General features: G+C 45.0%; 1 protein-coding gene across 1 annotated transcript in view; it reads left to right on the forward strand.

Annotated features, from left to right (window-relative positions):
- fer1l4 (fer-1 like family member 4) overlaps positions 1-19687 on the forward strand; it is a 294195-nt gene that overhangs the window by 103318 nt on the left and 171190 nt on the right. The window contains exons 16-19 of the mRNA XM_086005966.1: positions 210-318; positions 7693-7885; positions 16783-16903; positions 17794-17894. Coding sequence (XP_085862092.1) covers positions 210-318; positions 7693-7885; positions 16783-16903; positions 17794-17894 — 524 coding nt within the window. The remainder of the gene's footprint in view (positions 1-209; positions 319-7692; positions 7886-16782; positions 16904-17793; positions 17895-19687) is intronic.

Raw genomic sequence — 19687 nt, forward strand, 5'->3', positions numbered from 1 at the left:
TTTATATATAAACGAGCTCTTGTATATGAGTTCATTCCTGATGCTAAACCCAAAGATCGATCTCAATAACATCGAAGGAGTGACTGAATGAATCTGCTGTAGTAACTGAAACTCTGTTTAGTAAAGAAAGGCTTAAGTCTGGATTTAGTCATTTTTAAGAATCAGCTGTAATAATCAAAGCGCTGAGATTCATTGCCCTGTCCATTCAGTCTATTGCAGGTGAGAAGGAAGAATTCCTTCTATTTGCTGCATTTTTTGAGGCAACCATGATTGACCCTTCCGTGGGGTCACGGCCTCTCACCTTCGAAGTGTCCATAGGTAAGAATTTGATTTTGGTGTTATTGTGGATGAACGTACAGCTGCAGATATTTATGAAAAGTGTTTTCATGAAAACATGTTTGCCAAACCTTTCATTATTTGTCTGCAGACACATAACATAGTGATGTGTTGGAGTCCATCATTGTGTCCCATGCGAGTAATGTCATCGCGACAAAAAGGATGAAAAATTGTCTCCTTTCATAAAGGAGATAAAGTTTGGTAGAAACTTTGTCCTGGAGACAGTGCCATGTGACGTGGGAATGTCATCGCTTTCAGTGCAATGACATTACAAGTAAATGTGATGCCACATTGACACTCCAATGACACCTTTCACTGTGAATAATGAGGCAGAGACCAATGTTCCCTGTGAGCTGCGCTTTGTTCTGCGTGGCTTGTTTCTTTTAGTGCGCGGTCGGTCCCTTTAAATTTCCGCGCATGTGCGGTATTTACAATAGAGAAGCCAGTGAGCGGCCTGCGCGGGACCTTTCCCATTACTGCGCAGCCACAAAGCTTAGAGGGAACATTGGTAGAGACTATTTACGCTGTTACATAGGAACATGGAACTTAACATTGTCCTGCTTTCTTCCCTGAGCCTTGTATCTTCCTATGCTGCAAATATTTTTTTCAATTTTCCTTAAAAAAATACATTGGTCTCATCCTCACCAGTTCCTGTGATGAATGATTTCATACTCCATCTGTGTAAAGACATTACTCCTAACCTCTTATATAGGAACAGGAGGAGGCCATTCAGCCCCTTGAGCTTGTTCTGCCATTCTGTTCAATCATGGCTGATCTGCACCTCAACACCATTTACCCATCTTTGATCCATATTACTTGATACCCTTACCTAACAACAATCTGTCAATTTCAGTCTTGAAAATTTCAATTGACCCCCAGCATCTACAGCCTTTTGGGGGAGAGAGTTCCAGATTTCCACCACCCTTTGTGTGGCAAAAATGCTTCCTGACATCACCCCTGAACGGCCTGGCTCTAATTTTAAAATGATGCTCTTTGTTCTGGTCTCCCCCACCAGAGGAAATAATTTCTCTCCATCGACCCTATTGAATCCCTTTATCATTTTAAACACCTCAATCAGATCACCCCTCAACCATCGAAACTCCAGGGAACACAAGCCAAGTTTGTGCAACCTGTCCTCATAATTTAACCCCTTTAGCCCTGGTATCATTCCAGTGAATTTGCACTGCTCCCTCGCCAAGGCCAATATATCCTTCCTGAGGTGCGGGGCCCAGAACTAAACACAGTCTGACCAGAGCTCTGGACAACTGAAGCATCACTTCCTCACTTTTGTTTTCCAGTCACCCTTGAGATAAAGGCCAACATTTCATTAGCCTTTTTGATGACATTTTGTACCTGTCCACGAGCCTTTAGTGATTTGTGTACATGGACACCTAAATCCCTTCGCTCCTCCACAGTTCCTCGCCTCTCACCATTAAGAAAATATTCCGATTTGACTTTTTCATATTACTCTGGGATTTCCGCTAATCTTCTGCTGAAGTGACAGCGGGAGAACGGGAGAAATCCTGCTCCCGTGTGATTGCATCGCATGTGTGTCAAACAAATGCCTGACTTTCTATTTTATAATTATTGCACAATTGTACAAAATGCTAATCTACAACTTCAGCTGAGTTACCTGGGTAATCTTTCCAGTGAAACTGGTTTTCTTTTTCTTTTGTGCAATTTTTTAGAGAAACTTACCAGCAATTAGTACAAGAGGTGTAGGTGGCACAGTGCCCAATAATAACACTTTACATAGTGCAATACTGTTGGAGTGCAGTGACTGGTATGTAGGCAACTCTGGAAGCTAATGCACCCACAATTAAATAAATGACCAGTAAATGTCATAGAGTCATAATGGCACAGAAGGAGGCCATTCGGCCCATCGAGGCCATGCCGGCTCTCTGTGGAGCAATCCCAGTCAGTCCCATTCCCCCACTCTATCCCCGTAGCCCTGCAAGTTTATTTCCCTCAAGTGCCTATCCAGTCTCCCCTTGAAAACATTGAGGGCTAGAAATTGGGTGTGTAGCGCCACCTGTTAGCGCCTAAAGAGGCAGTCAGTGGCTGTAGCGCCAATGGCTGTGCCTCCCGCGATATTCAGCGGGGGCGCTAATGGTGGTGTTAGCCTGTTGCGCTACGCCGCCACAGATGATGTCATCAGTGTGCGCAGCGTCCCATTAGCGTCCCGATCGCGATATTTGGTAGCGAATGCCGCTGTAGCGCCGCTCGCTACCCGCGCCCGGTTCACGGGGCCTTGCTGTGCCGGCAGAGGCGCAAGTTAAGGTGGAGGTGCGGGGCGGCTGCTTTTTTCGGCGGCCGCCTGCCAGCACCTCCGTCCCCGGCCTCCTGACCCAACTCCCCCCTCTCCACAACAATGCCGGCTGTTTCCCGAGAGCCCGGCACTTCTCCTTGGTGCCGGGCTCTTTTGCCGGCACTCGCGATCAGGGATCGCGCTGTTGCAGGCCCCTCCCCCTTAACAATGGGAGGAAGGCCTGCAGTACCGCAGCGTGCCGTGCCGCAGCGATATTCAGTTTCAGCGCCCTAAGAGGGACGCGGAGCGCCTCGAGCCTCGCCCCGTGTCCCTCTAGGGGCGCTGAAACTGAAACAAATCCAGCTTCTCCAACTTGTCCTTGTAGCTAAGATCCCCCATCCCCGGAACCATTCTGGTAAATCTCCTCTGCACCCTCTCAAGGGCCTTCACATCCTTCCTAAAGTGTGGTGACCAGAACTGGACACAATACTCCAGTTGTGGCCGAACCAGCGCTTTATAAAGGTTCAGCATAACTTCTCTACTTTTGTACTCAATACCTCTATTTATGAAGCCCAAGATCCCATATGCTTTGTTAACCACTCTCTCAATATGTCCCACCACCTTCAGGGACCTATGCACATTAACTTCCAGGTCCCTCTGTCCCTGCACAGTCTTTAAAACTGTGCCATTAAGTGTATATTGTCTCTCCCTGTTCATTCTGCCAAAATGCATCACCTCACACTTCTCTGTATTAAATTCTATCTGCCACTTGTCTGCCCATTCTGCTACCCTTTCTATGTCCTGTTGCAGTCGATTGGTATCATTATCACTGTTTGCCACACCCCCATGTTTGGTGTCATTGGCAAATTTAGAAATTCTGCTCTGTATTCCAATATCCAGGTCATTTATATATATCAAAAAAAGCAGTGGCCCCAGCACTGACTACCATCCACCAGTCTAAAAAACAGTCATTTACCACAACTTGCTGATTTCTGTCCTTAAGCCAATTCCTTATCCAAGCTGCCACTGACCCACCTATTCCATGAGCCTCAATTTTGTTAACCAGCTTTCTATGTGGTACTTTGTCAAACGCTTTCCAAAAATCCATGTAGACAACATCCATTGCATTCCCTTCATCAGTCCTCCCTGTTACTTCATCAAAAAATTCAATTAGATTAGTGAAACATGACCTGCCTTTTACAAATCCGTGTTGGCTCTCCTTAATTAGCTTAAACCTCTCCAAGTGCCTGTTAATTTTTTCTTTGATTTATTGTTTCTAAAACTTTACCCACCACTGATAAACTGACCATAGTTATTAGGATTATCCTTGCACCCTTTCATAGAAACATAGGAGCAGGAGTAGGCCATTCAGCCCTTCGAGCCTGCTCCGCTAACTTGAACAATGGTGTCACATTTGTCACTTTCCAATCCTCAGGCACCTCCCCCGCATCTAGAGAAGATTGGAAAATGATGGCAAGCGCTTCTGCTATCTCATAGAAACATAGAAAAACATAGAAAAATAGGAACAGGAGTCGGCCATTTGGCCCTTTGAGCCTGCTCCGCCATTCAATATGATCATGGCTGATCCTCTATCTCAATACCATATTCCTGCTCTCCCCCCATACCCCTTGATGCCTTTTGTGTCTAGAAATCTATCTATCTCCTTCTTAAATATATTCAGCGACTTGGCCTCCACAGCCTTCTGTGGTAGAGAATTCCACAGAATTCCCTTAGCAACCTGGGATGCAAGCCATCTGGACCAGGCAACTTATCCACTCTAAGCATACCCAGCCTTTCTTTTACATCCTGTCTATCAATTTTCACCCCTTCCATTGCCTCTACATTTTCCACTTCTACTGATATTTTGTCAGCATCCACCTCCTTAGTAAACACTGATACAAAGTACTCATTGAGTATTCTAGCCTTGCCCTGTGCCTCTAAGCATATATCACCTTCTTTGTCCCTAATAGGCCCCATCCCGCCACTTACTACCTGCTTACTGTTTACATGCCGGTAGAAGATTTGGGGGTTTCCTTTTATGTTAACTGCCATTCTACTTTCATATTGTCTCTTTGCCAATCTTATTTTCATCTTCACTTTCCCTCTCAACTTATCGTATTTGGTCTGATTCTCCCTTGAAGAATTCACCTGACATGCATCATACACCCTCTTTTTTTGTTTCATCATCTTCTCTATCTCCCTCGTCATCCAAGGAGCCCTTGCTTTGGTTCCCCTACCTTTCCCTCTTGTTGGAATGTACCTAGCCTGTACTTGGAACATCTCCTCCTTAAAGATCACCCATTGTTCCGTTACAGTTTTTCCTGTCAGTCTTTGGTTCCATTTTACCCTGGCTAGATCCTTTCGCATCCCAATGAAGTTAGCTCTATTCCAGTTTAGAAGTTCCACTCTAGATTGTTCCTTGCTCCTCTCCATTACTAATCTAAATCTTATGATACGATGTTCACTCACACCCAAGTGTTCTTCCACAGACACTTAGTCAACCTGGCCCACCTCATTCCCCAGCACCAGATCCAGCAATGCCTCCTTCCCAGTTAGGCCAAGAACATACTGGTCAAGGAAATTCTCCTGAACACATTTCAGAAATTCCTGCCCCTCCTTTCCCTTTATCCTAGCATTATCCCACTCGATATTTGGGTAATTAAAGTCCCCCAAAATCACCACTCTATAGCTCTTGCATATCTCTGCGATTTCCCTGTAGATTTGCTCCTCTACCTCCCTCTCACTATTTGGAGGCCTATAGAATACCCCCAATAGTGAGATCCGTTTTGCTCCTCAACTCTAACCAAATGGATTCTGTCCTTGTCCCCTCAAAAACATCCTCCCTTTCCAACACTACAATGTCTTCCTTAATCAGCACTGCCACCCACCTCTTTTTTACTTCCCTATCTTTTCTGAACACCTTGTACCCTTGAATATTAAGTGCCCAGTCCTCACCGTTTTTAAGCCACGTTTCCGTTATTGCCACACAGCTAATTGTGCTTGTAGCTCACCAACCTTATTCACCACACTTTGTGCATTTACGTACATGCATTCTAAACCCATTTTTGAATTTTTCTTAGTCTTTCTTAGTTTGCTCCTTATCTAATATGGTACTACTTCCGCCTCTAATACTACTTTCTTCTCTAGTACTATCCAACACACTCACTCTTCCATGCACCCCATTCCTCCCCTCCACTCCTACATGCTGGTGCCCATTCCCCTGCCAAGCTAGTTTAAACCCTCCCCAACAGCACGAGTAAACCTCCCCGTGAGAATATTGGTCTGTTGAGGTGTAACCCGTCTGGCTTGTACAGGTCCCACCTTCCTCAGAAATGATCCCATTGCCTCAGGAATCTAAAGCCCTCCCTCCTGCACCATCTCTCCAGCCACGCATTCATCTGTTCTATTCTCCTATTCCTGTACTCACTAGCACATGGCACTGGGAGTAATCTGGAGATTACTACCTTGAGTTCCTGCTTTTTAATCTCTTTCCTAGATGTGTTTTCGGTGGTGTTATTTGAGGGACACTGGGAGAACTCCCTGCTCCTCTTCAAATAGTGCCCTGGGACCTGAGACCTGAGCAGGCCTTTGTTTAATGTGGGACACTGGGAGAACTCCCTGCTCCTCTTCAAATAGTGCCCTGGGACCTGAGACCTGAGCAGGCCTTTGTTTAATGTGTCATCCAAAGACGGCACCTCTGCCAACGCAGCAATATGGCAAGCAGCCCACCACCATGTCAGCACAGATTCTGAGGCTAAAGACCAGGCATGATGTTCAAAACCACAACTTTGGATCCAGTGGTGAGAGTGCTACCAACTAAGGCAGCTGGCGCAAGTTCAAAACCAATTCAGTGCACGAATGGCAGAGACCTCCTTACTCCTGTCTAAATGCTGTTTGTATTGGAAAAGGCGTTCAGGCCACCAATGTCACTGAGAACAAGCTCTGAGAAAGCACAATGCAGCCCCGAGAGTGACTTTTCCGAGCTCTCTATGGGGGAGGGTGCAGCCTGTACTTGGGGCCTCCCACAATGTCTCGCCTGAGATAGGAAACTCCGTGGTTTGGGTATCGAACCTGCATCTGGTAACATAATGAAAGAAAAAAGGAAGAAAGATTTGTATTTATACAGCATCTTTCACAACATCAGGACGTCCCAATGTGCTTTACAGCCAATAAAGTACTTTTGAAGTCTAGCCACTGTTGTAATGTAGAAACGCGGCAGCCAATTTGCACACAGCAAGCTCCCACAAATGTGATAATGACCAGATAATCTGTTTTAGTGATGTTGATTGAGGGATAAACATTGGTCAAGACACCGGGGAGAACTCCCCTACTCTTCTTCAAAATAGTGTCATGGGATCTTCTATGTCCACCTGAGAGAGTAGATGTCAGTTTAACATCTCATCCGAAAGACGGCACCCCGACAGTGCAGCCCTCCCTCAGTACTGCACCTTAGTGTCAGCCTAGATTTTTGTGTTGAAGTATCTGCAGTGGGACTTGAATCCCAAACCTTCTGACTCAGGCGAGAGTGCTACCCACTGAGTCACAGCTGATGACACAATGCCAAGCATTGAGTGCCAGTGCAGTCTGCCACATAAATCTTTTGCATTCTTATTGCTTCTTGCAGTTTCTCTGGAAAAATGTGAGCAAGAGAAAGAAAGAAAATAGCTTCACTGGAATGTTACAGTAGTTCGCTAATTTAAGATAATAATGCAGAATCTTGCAATAGTGAAATGCTCATATTCACAGCCTAAAGAGAACCGCAATTATACAAAGGCGTTATCCATTGGTTTAACGTGTGCGCACGATCCATGCCATTGACATTGATGTTGCACTTTGATCCTGACACAGATATAGGAAGTATCTTCCCTGTGGTAGAGCACTGTTTCCATGGCAACTGGTGCGAGCCAACCTGTGAGCTGACAAATTAATCCATCACCATTGTGAACAATCTGCCCAATGCCTGAAACCAGCAGTCAAGTAATTGTGAAAGACAGTGGATTTTAACTCTAGGATAAGTGTTAAACAGTGTTACACTGCCCTGTAACCCTACCTTGGGAGGGCTGAGCACCACCCACTGCCAAGATGTTAATTTTAAAATACTTTTTAAGGTAACTATGGCAAATTGGTAGAAGTTGTCACAAAAAAGAAAAAAGAAGGGAAGGTGGAAGAGAACGAGGAGAAGAAATCTTTACTGGATACAGGAGATTCAGAAGATGAGCTGGAGAATGTTGAAGTTAGTTTACCTCTGAAACATAACTCGATGACACCACCCAGAAAAGCAGAGAGCACCGAATATGACAGGTACATTCAGAAACGCTCAATAAATTGCTGTTAAACAAGTCCTATTTTTTAAATTCATTCTCGTGATGTGGGCATCAGCGACAACACTGGCATTTATTGCCCATCCATATTTGCCCTGAGAAGGTGGTGATTGGCCTTCTTGAAGCGCGTGGTTAAGGTGCTCCCACGATAGTGGTTGGGAGTCCCAGGATTTTGACCCAGCGACGATGAAGAAACAACGATCTATTTCCAAGTCAGGATGGTGTGTAACTTGGAGATGATGGTGTTGCTAAGTATTTCTTGGTGGTAAAGATTTCACAGAGAGACTTTGAATGTTAGGAGGTGAGCCACTCGTCGCAGAATACCCAGCCTCTGACCTGCTTTTGAATGTCCTCGGGGAGTGTTTGCTAGTGCTGTTGGGGAGGGTTTAAACTAAAATGGCAGGGGGTTGGGAACCTGTGCAGGGAGACAGAGGAAAGGGAAGCAAGGATAGAAACAAAAGACAGGAAGGAGAAAAGCAAAAGTGGAAGGCAGCAAAATCAAGGGTGTAAATCAAACAGGGTCATAGTAAATAATAATTCTAAAAGGACTAAGAATGTTATACAATCAAGCCTGGAGGCTTTGTGTCTTAATGCGAGGAGCATTCGTAATAAGGTGGATGAATTAGCTGCGCAAATAGATGTAAACGGATATGATATAATTGGGATTATGGAGACATGGCTCCAGGATGACCAAGTCTGGGAATTCAACATCCAGGGGTATTCAATATTCAAGAAGGACAGGAAAAAAGGAAAAGGAGGTGGGGTAGTGTTGTATCTGTGTGTTAATGGAGACACGGAATGCAGGAGTTGGTTTCACAGGTGTTTACTGAACAAAGTCTGGAGGTGAACTAACAGATACAAGACACTATACAGGCTTATATAGCCCGAGTGGCCATTACCGGCATTACAGTACACAGGGGGCTCTTAAAGGCACATACACCACAATTCCTCCCCTTTTAGACAACCAGTACATAACATTTTAAGTAATCATTAATTAACATGTTACAAGAACAATAATCTACACATTTGCTACAGTTAATCAATTATAAGTCAGTCTCTCTGGAGGCTTCCTGACTCGGTCCGGATAACGCCTCGGTGGTGTAGTAGTTTTTGGTGGTGTAGTAGGTTCTTTTGGCAAGGTCGATTTGGTTTGAATGCCAGTGTCGGGTTCATCTGGTTCCAGTATCACCGGATCGGAGGTAGATACTATGGGTATCTCTGCTTCATCATTAGGCGTATAGAGTTGTGGTGTAGGTTGTCCCTTTTCGGATGACTCTATGATCTGGTCAGCATGGCGCCTTATTATGCTTTCTCCAATGTCCACGGTATACATCAGCAGTCCTAGTCGTGTGCAAATAGTTCCAGGCTGCCATTTCTCGGTACGGTAGTCCCGGCCAAAACTTGTTGACCTATCTGGAAGGTTCTAGTTGGCCTTTCATTCATGCCTTGAAATTGCCGGTTCTCCACATCCCTTCTGATGTTTGGCTTGATCAAATTCAGCCGGCATCTTAGGCTTCTATTGAAGAACATCATGGCGGGAGTTTGGTTTGTAACCACATGTGTTGCATTCCTGTATGCAAACAAGAAGTTATCTACCTTATGCTGTAGATTTATGTCTTCATTACCCATGGCCTTTATGGCCTTCTTGAAGGTCTGGACAAACCTTTCAGCCAATCCATTGGTGGCGGGATGGTATGGGGCGGACGTGTAGTGCTTAACCCCATTGTTTTTTTAAGAACTCCCTGAATTCTTCGGACACAAATTGCGGTCCATTATCAGAACAGATCTGTTCAGGCAGCCCATTCCTGGCAAATATGGTCCTTAATACTGTGATGGTTTTTTCCGTGGTGTTGGAGGACATCTTTATTACCTCCGGCCACTTGGCGTGTGCATCAACCGCGATTAAGAACATTGAGTCCATAAATGGACCAGCAAAGTCGATGTGTACCCTTTGCCATGGAGATGAGGGCCACTCCCATGGATGTAGAGGGGCTTGTGGTGGGGCGTTTTGGACCTTCTGGCATCCTAGGCAGCTCTTGGTCATTTCTTCGATGCCTCCATCGATACCTGGCCACCACACAAACGCTCTGGCTAGGTTCTTCATTTTCACTCCACCCAGATGCCCCTCGTGAAGCTCCTTTAGCACTTTATCCTGGAGTTTGGGTGGAATCACCACTCTGAATCCACACATCAAGGTTCCTCGGCACACTGACAGCTGTTCTCTTCTTTGCGAGAATGCTGGCAACAGTGGTTCGCCATGTGCTGGCCATCCCTTCACCGTTAAATCGTAGACTCGTGAGAGAGTCGGTCATTTCTCGTTTCCTTTTCAATGGCAGAATTTGTTACTGGTAGACATTCCACTATGGTTGAGTGGAACATCTCCACTGGGTCCACTGTATGTGCCTCTTCTACCGTTGGCAACGGTAGGTGCGATAAACCGTCAGCATTCCCATGCTGTTTTGATCCTTTGTATTCTATGTCATATTGGTGTACCCCTAGGAAAAGGGACCACCTCTGTAGCCTTTGCGCTGTCATAATGGGTGTTAAGTCTGTGTGTTCTAGTTGTAATCACTAACACAGACTACAAGATTCAAGTTCAACAGGTCTTTACTGGTTGGAGGTCAGGACTAATACTAAATACAATATTACTACACAGTGCTTATATACCAGTGGTCACCACCGGTATTACGTATACAGCAGCCAGAGAAAGTAGTACATCTCTTAAGGTGGAACAGGCTTAAGTTCTCTTAAGGTGGAACAGGTTACATACACCACAATGGGAACACCCTTTTTAGGGTTGAATATGGAGACGAGGGGTTGATGGTCAGTCAACAAGGTAAATTTTTGTCCGTGTAGGTAATGGTTGAATTTCTTCACTCCCCATACCAGGCTGAGTGCTTCCCTGTCGATCTGGGCATAGTTACGCTCAGCTGAGTTCAATGAGCGTGACGCAAAAGCTATCGGCCGCTCCGAGCCATCAGGGAATCTATGCGATAATACCGCTCCTACGCCGTAAGGGGATGCATCGCACGCCAGTCTGATTGGCAGTGATGGGTTGTAATGAGCCAAAACTTCCTTGGACGTGATCAAGCCTTTGCATTTATGGAAGGCACGTTTACAGTCTTCGCTCCATTTCCAAATTACTCCCGTTTGTAGCAGTTTGTTAAGAGGGTGCAGAAGAGTTGACAAGTTCGGTAAAAATTTATGATAGTAATTTATCAATCCCAGGAACGAACTTAATTGTGAGACATTTTCAGGTGCTGGGGCTTTTATGACCGCTTCAATTTTTTCAGGTGACTTATGCAACCCTTCCTCGTTAATTATGTGGCCACAATATGATATTTGTTTCTGGAAAAATTTGCACTTGGGGCGATTTGCTCGTAGGCCCCGTTCTCTCAGCCTAGTGAGCACCTGCTCCAAATTGGCAAGGTGCTCGTTCTCGTTTTCTCCTGTTACAAGGATGTCGTCTAGGTAGCATTGAGTCCCCGGAATCCCTTGGAGGACTTGCTCCATAGCTCTTTGCCAGATAGCTGGAGCTGATGCTATTCCGAAAACCAGTCGATTGTACTGGTACAGGCCTTTGTGTGTATTTATCGTGAGATACTTTTTGGAGGCCTCTTCAACCTCCATCTGTAGATATGCCTGTGCCAAGTCAATTTTGGTGAAACGTTTCTCTCCGGATAGTGAGGCGAAAATATCTTCTACCCTCGGAAGAGGATACTGTACCGTGTGAAGGACCGGGTTTACAGTCACCTTGAAGTCCCCACAGATGCGAATTTTTCTCTGTTCTTCAGATTTATCATTATTCAACGTTTTTTTCATGACCGGGACGATGGGTGTTGCCCACTCACTCCAATCTATCTTGGATAATACGCCTGCCTTTTCCAAATTCTCCAGCTCTGCCTCGACTGCTGGACGAATTGCGTATGGCACCGGCCTTGCCTTAAAAAACTTGGGAATTGCCGCATCTTCCACTTTTATTGAGGCGGTGACGCCTTTCAAGGTTCCTAGTTCCTGTTGAAACACTTCCTTGGTGTTGGCCAAGATGTCTTTTAATCGTTCAGGTATGACGTCATCATCATTTTTTTTCTTACTGGTCACCGTCAGTGCCTGAATGGAGTGCCAGTCTAAACGTATCTTCCTCATCCATTCACGTCCCAACAGCGGTGGACCACCATCTTGCAGAACGTATAAATACAACTTCTGTATTTCCTTGTCGTTGTATACAACAGGCACCCTTATTTTCCCTTTGGGGTATACTTTCTGCCCCGTATATGTTTTCAAGATAATGGATGTGTCTTTCAAAGGTATATGCGGAAATAGCCGCTCGTAATCCCGTCGACTTATGACGGTCAGAGCTGATCCTGTATCTAGCTCCATTTTAACTGGGGACCCCGCTATCGTGAGGGTAACCCAAATGGTCTGGTAATATTCTTTGGCAATTACATTATGTAATTTGAGACAGCTTAGTCTCTTGTTTCCGGAGTCACTATCGCTCTTCTGGTCTTCGGAGCTATTGTCCGTCATCATTTGTACCTTTCTGTACTTTTCCTTATTGATTTTTTTCCTGTCCGTGGATTTTATTTTTCCAGATCGGCATACACGTGCAATGTGTCCCATCTTTCCGCATTGCCTGCATGCTTTGTCCTTGAACCAGCAGTCCCTCTGGTCATGGGTGGATCTGCCGCAGCGATAACATCTCTCGAAACCCTGTGTCATTTCATGGGTGCCGAAGTCCTGTGGCTTTTGCTGTATCTCTGCAGCTCCTCTTGCGGCTGCTTCATATGATACAGCCACACTGAAAGCCTTGTCCAGTGTCAAATCTTTCTCAGAAAGTAGCCTTTTCTGTGTTCCTTCACTTAGGAGACCGCAGACGAATTTGTCTCGAAGAGAATCTGCCAGTCCTGCCCCGAATTGGCAGTGCTTTGACAGCTTCCTTAATTCGGTGAGGTAATCAGCGTTACTTTCATTCTTGTGCTGATTCCTCTTGAAGAATTTGAATCGTTCCGCTATCAGCAGTGGTGTTGGGTTTAAGTGATCCTGTAGGGTATCAACAATCTCCTTAAAATTCTTGTCCTTCGGTTTGGCTGGAGTGATTAAGTTTCGTAACAGCCCGTATGTCCTTGCGCCCATTAGATTTCGAAGTACTGATGCCTTTTTATCATCCTCTATTTCATTTGCTGTGCAATATACCTCCACTCTTTCCACATATGTGGTCCAATCCTTTATATCGCTATCGAAAGCATTAATATTGCCAGCCTTAGGCATCCTGAAAAGAAATGGTGCCTCCCGTGCTTTCATTTCTTCCCCGCAGAAAAAAAATGGCGCTTCCCGCGCTTTCCCGCCGCTGCTGACAACGCTGTTCTCCGCGGTTTTTATTTACATAGGTATTTTCAATAGGTGGAGGCTCGTTCCCGCCGGACTCTCTGGGACTTTTCCCTCCCTCCGCTTGGTCCGAACGCCGACCTGCTTTGCAGCGCCAGCCGTCTCCCGAGTGCTCCCCCCCTCTGTCTCTGTTTGTCTCCGCCTTCGCTGCTCGGCCCCGCTGCAGAGCCAGCCGATGGAGCCCCAGCCCGCCGCCCAGGAAGGATTATTGCAGTACCTGCCACCAGCTCGGCTAGGTGGTGAAACCACAGTTTTTTTTTTTTCTTTCTTGTTTTTCTTTGACTTTCGTCTGAGGAATCGATCTCCTTGAGGTGCTGCCGAATTGCAGGTAAGTCCATTTCCAATTCGTCGCCACTGTTGTATCCGTGTGTTAATGGAGACACAGAATGCAGGAGTTGGTTTCACAGGTGTTTACTGAACAAAGTCTGGAGGTGAACTAACAGATACAAGACACTATACAGGCTTATATAGCCCGAGTGGCCATTACCGGCATTACAGTACACAGGGGGCTCTTAAAGGCACATACACCACAGGTAGCATTGCTGGTTAAAGAGGAGATTAACACAATAGTAAGGAAGGATATTAGCTCTGCTGATGTGGAATCTGTATGGGCAGAGCTGAAAAATACCAAGGGGCAGGAAACGTTAGTGGGAGTTGTATACAGACCCCCAAATAGTAATACTGAGGTTGGGGATGGCATTAAACGGGAAATTAGGGACGCGTGCAATAAGGGCACAGCAGTTACCATGGGTGACTTTAATCTACATATAGATTGGGCTAACCAAATTAGTAACAATACTGTGGAGGACGAATTCCTAGAGTGTATATGGGATGGTTTTCTGGACCAATATGTCAAGGAACCAACTAGAGATCAGGCCATCTTAGACTGGGTATTATGTAATGAGAAAGGATTAATTAGCAATCTTGTTGTGCGAGGCCCCTTGGGGAGGAGCGATCATAATATGATAGAGTTCTTCATTAAAATGGAGAGTGAAGTAGTTGACTCAGAGACTAGGGTCCTGAATTTAAATAAAGGAAACTACGATGGTATGAGGCACTTGTTGGCTAGGATGGATTGGGGAATGTTACTTAAAGGGTTGACGGTGGATAGGCAATGGCAAACATTTAAAGATCGCATGGATGAACTGCAGAATTTGTTCATCCCTGTTTGGCATAAAAAATAAAACAAAAAAGGTGACTCAACCATGGCTAACAAGGGAAATTAGGGATAGCATAAGATCCAAGGAGAGGACATATAATTTGGCCAGAAAAAGCAGCAAACCTGAGGATTGGAGCAGTTTAGAATTCAGCAAAGGAGGACAAAGGGATTAATTAAGAGGGGGAAAATAGATTGTGAGAGTGAGCTTACAGGGAACATAAAAACTGACTGTAAAAGCTTCTATAGATATGTGAAAAGAAAAAGATTGGTGAAGTCAAGTGTAGGTCCCTTGCAGTCAGAATCAGGGGAATTTATAATGGGGAACAAAGAAATGGCGGTCCAATTAAATACATACTTTGGTTCTGTCTTCACAAAGGAGGACACAAATAACCCCCCAGAGATTTCGGGGAACATAGGGTCTAATGAGAGGGAGGAATTGAATGAAATCAGTATTTGTAGGGAAATGGTGTTAGGGAAATTGACGGGATTGAAGGCCGATAAATCCCCAGGGCCTGATAATCTACATCCTGGGGTACTTAAGGAAGTGGCCCTAGAAATAGTAGATGCATTGCTGGTCATCTTCCAAAATTCTATAGACTTTGGAACAGTTCCCATGGATTGGAGGATAGCTAATGTAACCCCACTATTTATAAAAGGTGGTAGAGAGAAAACAGGGAATTATAGACCGGTAAGTCTGAAATCAGTTGTGGGGAAAATGCTAGAGTCCATTATAAAAGATGTAATAGCAGAGCACTTGGAAAACAGTGACAGGATTGGACAAAGTCAACATGGTTTTACAAAAGGTAAATCATGCTCGAGTATTCTACTGGAATTTTTTGAGGATGTAACTGGTAGAATAAATAAGGGAGAACCAGTGGATGTGATGTATTTGGACTTTCAGAAGGCTTTCGATAAGGTCCCGCATAAGAGATTAGCGTGCAAAGTTAAAGCACACAGGATTGGGGGTAAGGTACTGTCTTGGATAGAGAACTGGTTGGCAGACAGGAAGCAAAGAGTTGGAATAAAAGGGTCTTTTTCCGAGTGGCAGGTAGTGACTAGTGGGGTACCGCAGGGATCGGTGCTAGGACCCCAGCTATTCAGAATATATATAAATGATCTGGACGAGGGAACTAGATGTAATATCTCCAAGTTTGCAGACGACACAAAGCTGGGTGGGCATGTGTGCTGTGAGGAGGATGCAGAGAAACTCCAGTATGATTTGGACAGGTTGGGTGATTGGGCAGATGCATGACAAATGCAGTATAATGTGGATAAATGCAAGGTTATCCACTTCGGTGGCAAAAACAGGAAGACATTATCTGAACGGCAATAGATTGGGAAAAGGGGAAGTGCAACGAGACCTGGGTGTCCTTGTGCACCAGCCGCTGAAGGTAAGCATGCAGGTGCAGCAGGCGTTTAAGAAGGGAAATGGTATGTTGGCCTTCATAGCAAGAGGATTCGAGTATAGGAGCAAGGATGTCTTGCTGCAGTTGTACAGGGCCTTGGTGAGACCACACCTTGAGTATTGTGTGCAGTTTTGGTCGCCTTTTCTGAGGAAGGATGTTCTTGCCATGGAGAGAATGCAGCAAAGGTTCACCAGACTGATACCTGGGATGGCAGGAATGACGTATGAAGAGAGATTGGGTCGATTGGGCTTATATTCGCTAGAGTTTAGAAGAATGAGAGGGGATCTCATTGAAACTTATAAAATTCTAACAGGACTAAACAGACTAGATGCAGGAAGCATGTTCCCGATGGCGGGGGAGTCCAGAACCAGGGGTCACCGTCTAAGGATAAAGGGGTAAGCCATTTAGGACTGAGATGAGGAGGAATTTCTTCATCCAGGGAGTGGTGAACCTGTGGAATTCTCTACCACAGAAGGCAGTTGAGGCCAATTCATTAAATATATTCAAGAAGGACTTAGATATATTTCTTAAGGCTAAAGGGATCAAGGGATATGGGGAGAAAGTAGGGACTGGGTACTGGATTTGGATGATCAGCCATGATCTCATTAAATGGCGGAACAGGCTCGAGGGGCCGAATGACCTACTCCTGCTCCTATCTTCTATGTTTCTAAGGTGTGGATATGACACATCCAATTCAGCTTCTAGTCAATGGCGGCCCTCTAGATGTTGATGGTGGGGCCTCAGTGATTGCAGTGTCATTGAAGGTCAAGGGGAGATATCTGGCCTTTCTCTTTACCATGGTAGAAATGGATCATTGCATCCTTTAAGGGAAAACTGGATCAATACTTTTTACCCATCTATGTCTTTCTTTGTGTTTGCTCCGTTTCAAGGCAATTGTTAATCGGCCTGTACTTCCCCCCGTTTCAGGTCATATTGTTGTATTCCGTACCTGTACGAGAAACCGTGTACGTATGTATGGAGTTCTTGGGAAGACTATTCCTGGCGCTTGTATAACTCCAATCTCCTTGCAAAGATGGTAGAGAGACTGGTAGGTGCATTACTGACACTCTGGGATTTTGATTGACCTGGCACAAGAATATTTTAAGACATGGTTATAAATCTTTCAGTGAAAATAAGCATTCAGTCTTCTACTTAGATGGAATATTGGGGCAATTTGGGAGGCTCCTAATAGTCATTAATTTAGCTTACTGTTCACAATTGAATCTATTCCAGCCTAAATAAAGTAGGCAAACAGTGGGGAAGAAATAAGTGGAAGGGAACAAGCAGTACCTGCGACACTGCCCAACAGTTGTGTTGGGGAAACGAGACCTTCAATCTTTGTGGCAGGGTTTCACCAGATTTTGCCAGGCAATCAGTAATGATGCACCATGGGATGTTGGGCAGGTGCAGTTAGAACGGTAGAAGTTTACAGCATAGAAGGGGGTCATTGGGCCCATGCTGTCACTGCAGCTCTTGACTTGAGAAATCCAAAACTAATCCCATTGCCTGCTTTCTTCCCTGAGCCCAGTATCTTCCTATCCTTTAAATATTTTTCCAATTTTCACCAAAAAGTACATTGGTTTCTGCCTCAGCCACTTCCTGTGGTGAAGGATTCCATGCTCCAACAACCATCTGAGTAAATACATTTCTCCTAACCTCTCTCCCTTTTTGAATTAACAGGAAGTAGGAACTTGTTTGCCTCACACAAGCACGTCTCCTCCCAGCCCAAGTGTTGATGTCAGTCATTGAGCTGGGTTGTCCTCTTGGTGTAGATGGCACTCAGCAGTAGGGCTATTGAAAAAACCAAGGAAAGGAAATTAAAAGTGTGCCTGTTTTTTGAAGAAAGGAATATGTTAGCCATCATTTGACCTTTTAATCAAATACTGTGATTGGACAGTAATATTTAATTCTCTGTGTTTCCCCTTTTTCTTTATCCAGGAGGATGGACTTAATGAAGTGAATCACATGGTGAAGAGACCAAAGTCCGAGTCACACACTCGCCTCCGTCAAGTCTTGAATGAGTTTGTTGCTGGATGCAGGTCTTGTTTTGTTTTGGCATCATCATTTATACTGGACAGTACAAAAAATATCAAAATCTCTTCCCGTTGCATTAGGGGTGTTTTCCCAGATCTATAGGGTTTCTAGGATTTGTGAAGGAAAAAAGTTGAGATTTCTGGTTGACCATTTTTTGAATTGAAGAGAAACCGGAAACATCCTTTTCCTGCCATCAATTCTGCCATTAGAGTTCCCAGGACACAGACCACTCGCTCCTAGGAAAGAGTTCCTCTAACCCTTAATTCCAGGACAACCATAAAAATTTTAGAAATAACAAACATAAAAGATCTTGTTTGCCCTGCTGCTAACTGCAAGTTATGGATGTATTGAAAGTTCCTTCAATTCAACATTGGCAAAACTAAAGCCATCTTGTTCGGCTCCAGCAAGCACCTCCATGCATCTGGCTCCAGCTCCCAGCTTCCTCTTTGGCTGCCAGTCAGGCTACTCCAGGTGGTGCATAACTCCGCTCAACCTACAACTGGTCAGCCATCGAGACTTTTCACCATGATCTTTATATTCTCTGCTTTCTCTCCTCTCTCCGGAAAGATAGACTTGATGATAGTGAACATTTGGCGAACAGACTGAGGTCCGCATCATTGCACATCTGCTGAACATTGCTCACTCTGCCCCCTCCTCTGCCCTTCCACTGTCAAAACCCTAATCCATATGATCTTCACCTCGAGGGCTGATTTCCAGAATGTTCTGCTTCCTGGCCTCTCTGCCTCCACCCTTGAACCTACAGAGGACACAAAAACAAGTGAAGTTTGATAAAGATGGAGACACTGCATGTGTGAGATTTTGTATAATATTCACATGATATCACCCAAGTCCTTGCCAAGCTCGACATGCTCCCTGTGCCCAAGTGCATTACCTTCAAATCCCTCCATAATCTCACTGCACCTTAACGGAGAGATATTCTCAGCTGTATATTCCAACTCTCACCTTCCACCCCTCCAGTGCTGGGCATGTCTCACCCCAGCTGCCTTCCCTCGAGCAGTCAAAAGATGACCCTTTGGTCACCACACCAATGCTCTTTGTAACTCTCTCAGAAAATAACTTTGTCTTTCTAATTTTCTCCCTTCTTTCAAAAATCTCTTGAAAACCATTCTGTCCAGCTTTTAGTTCCCTGAACCACCCTAAACCCTCTTTATCTCCTGTTTCAGTGTAAAGCCCCGTGAGATGTTCTTCTCTGTCACAGCAACTGTTATTGGCACAGTAAGACTCTGCTTTGAGTGATAATGGTCAGTGGGAGGGGTTAACATCAGGCCGAATCCACTTACTGACTTAAGGCCGTACTTTACCCTCCCCCCTTTAAAATCGGAACCCTTGTCTGTAGATTTTCAATGTTTCTGTCCATTTGGTTGGGCATTTTCATTGCGGGAATAGACAGGTAAAATTAAGAGGAGTTCTTGTGGGCAAAAATACAAGATGATTGTGGTGTCCATGTAACATCCAGTATATTGGAAATGTTGTGTTTGGATAGTTCTGGGATTGTTAGTCTGTCTAGTTGGCCCATTGATAATTGCTTTACATAAGACGTAGGAGCAGGAGTCGGTCATTTGGCCCCTCGAGCTTTCTCCGCCATTCAATAGGATCATGGTTGATCTGATCTAGACCTCAACTCCACTTCCCTGCCCGCTCCCCATAACCCTTCACTCCCTTACCTTTCAAAAATCTGTCTATCTCCACCTTAAATATATTCAATGACCCAGCCTCCACAGCCTCTGGGGAAGAGAATTCCAAAGATTCACAACCCTCTGAGAGAAGAAATACCTCC

Source organism: Somniosus microcephalus, chromosome 13 (genome assembly GCF_052327205.1).
Source record: "Somniosus microcephalus isolate GS21.2 chromosome 13, FLI_Smic_1.0, whole genome shotgun sequence".
NCBI classification, from domain to species: domain Eukaryota; kingdom Metazoa; phylum Chordata; class Chondrichthyes; order Squaliformes; family Somniosidae; genus Somniosus; species Somniosus microcephalus.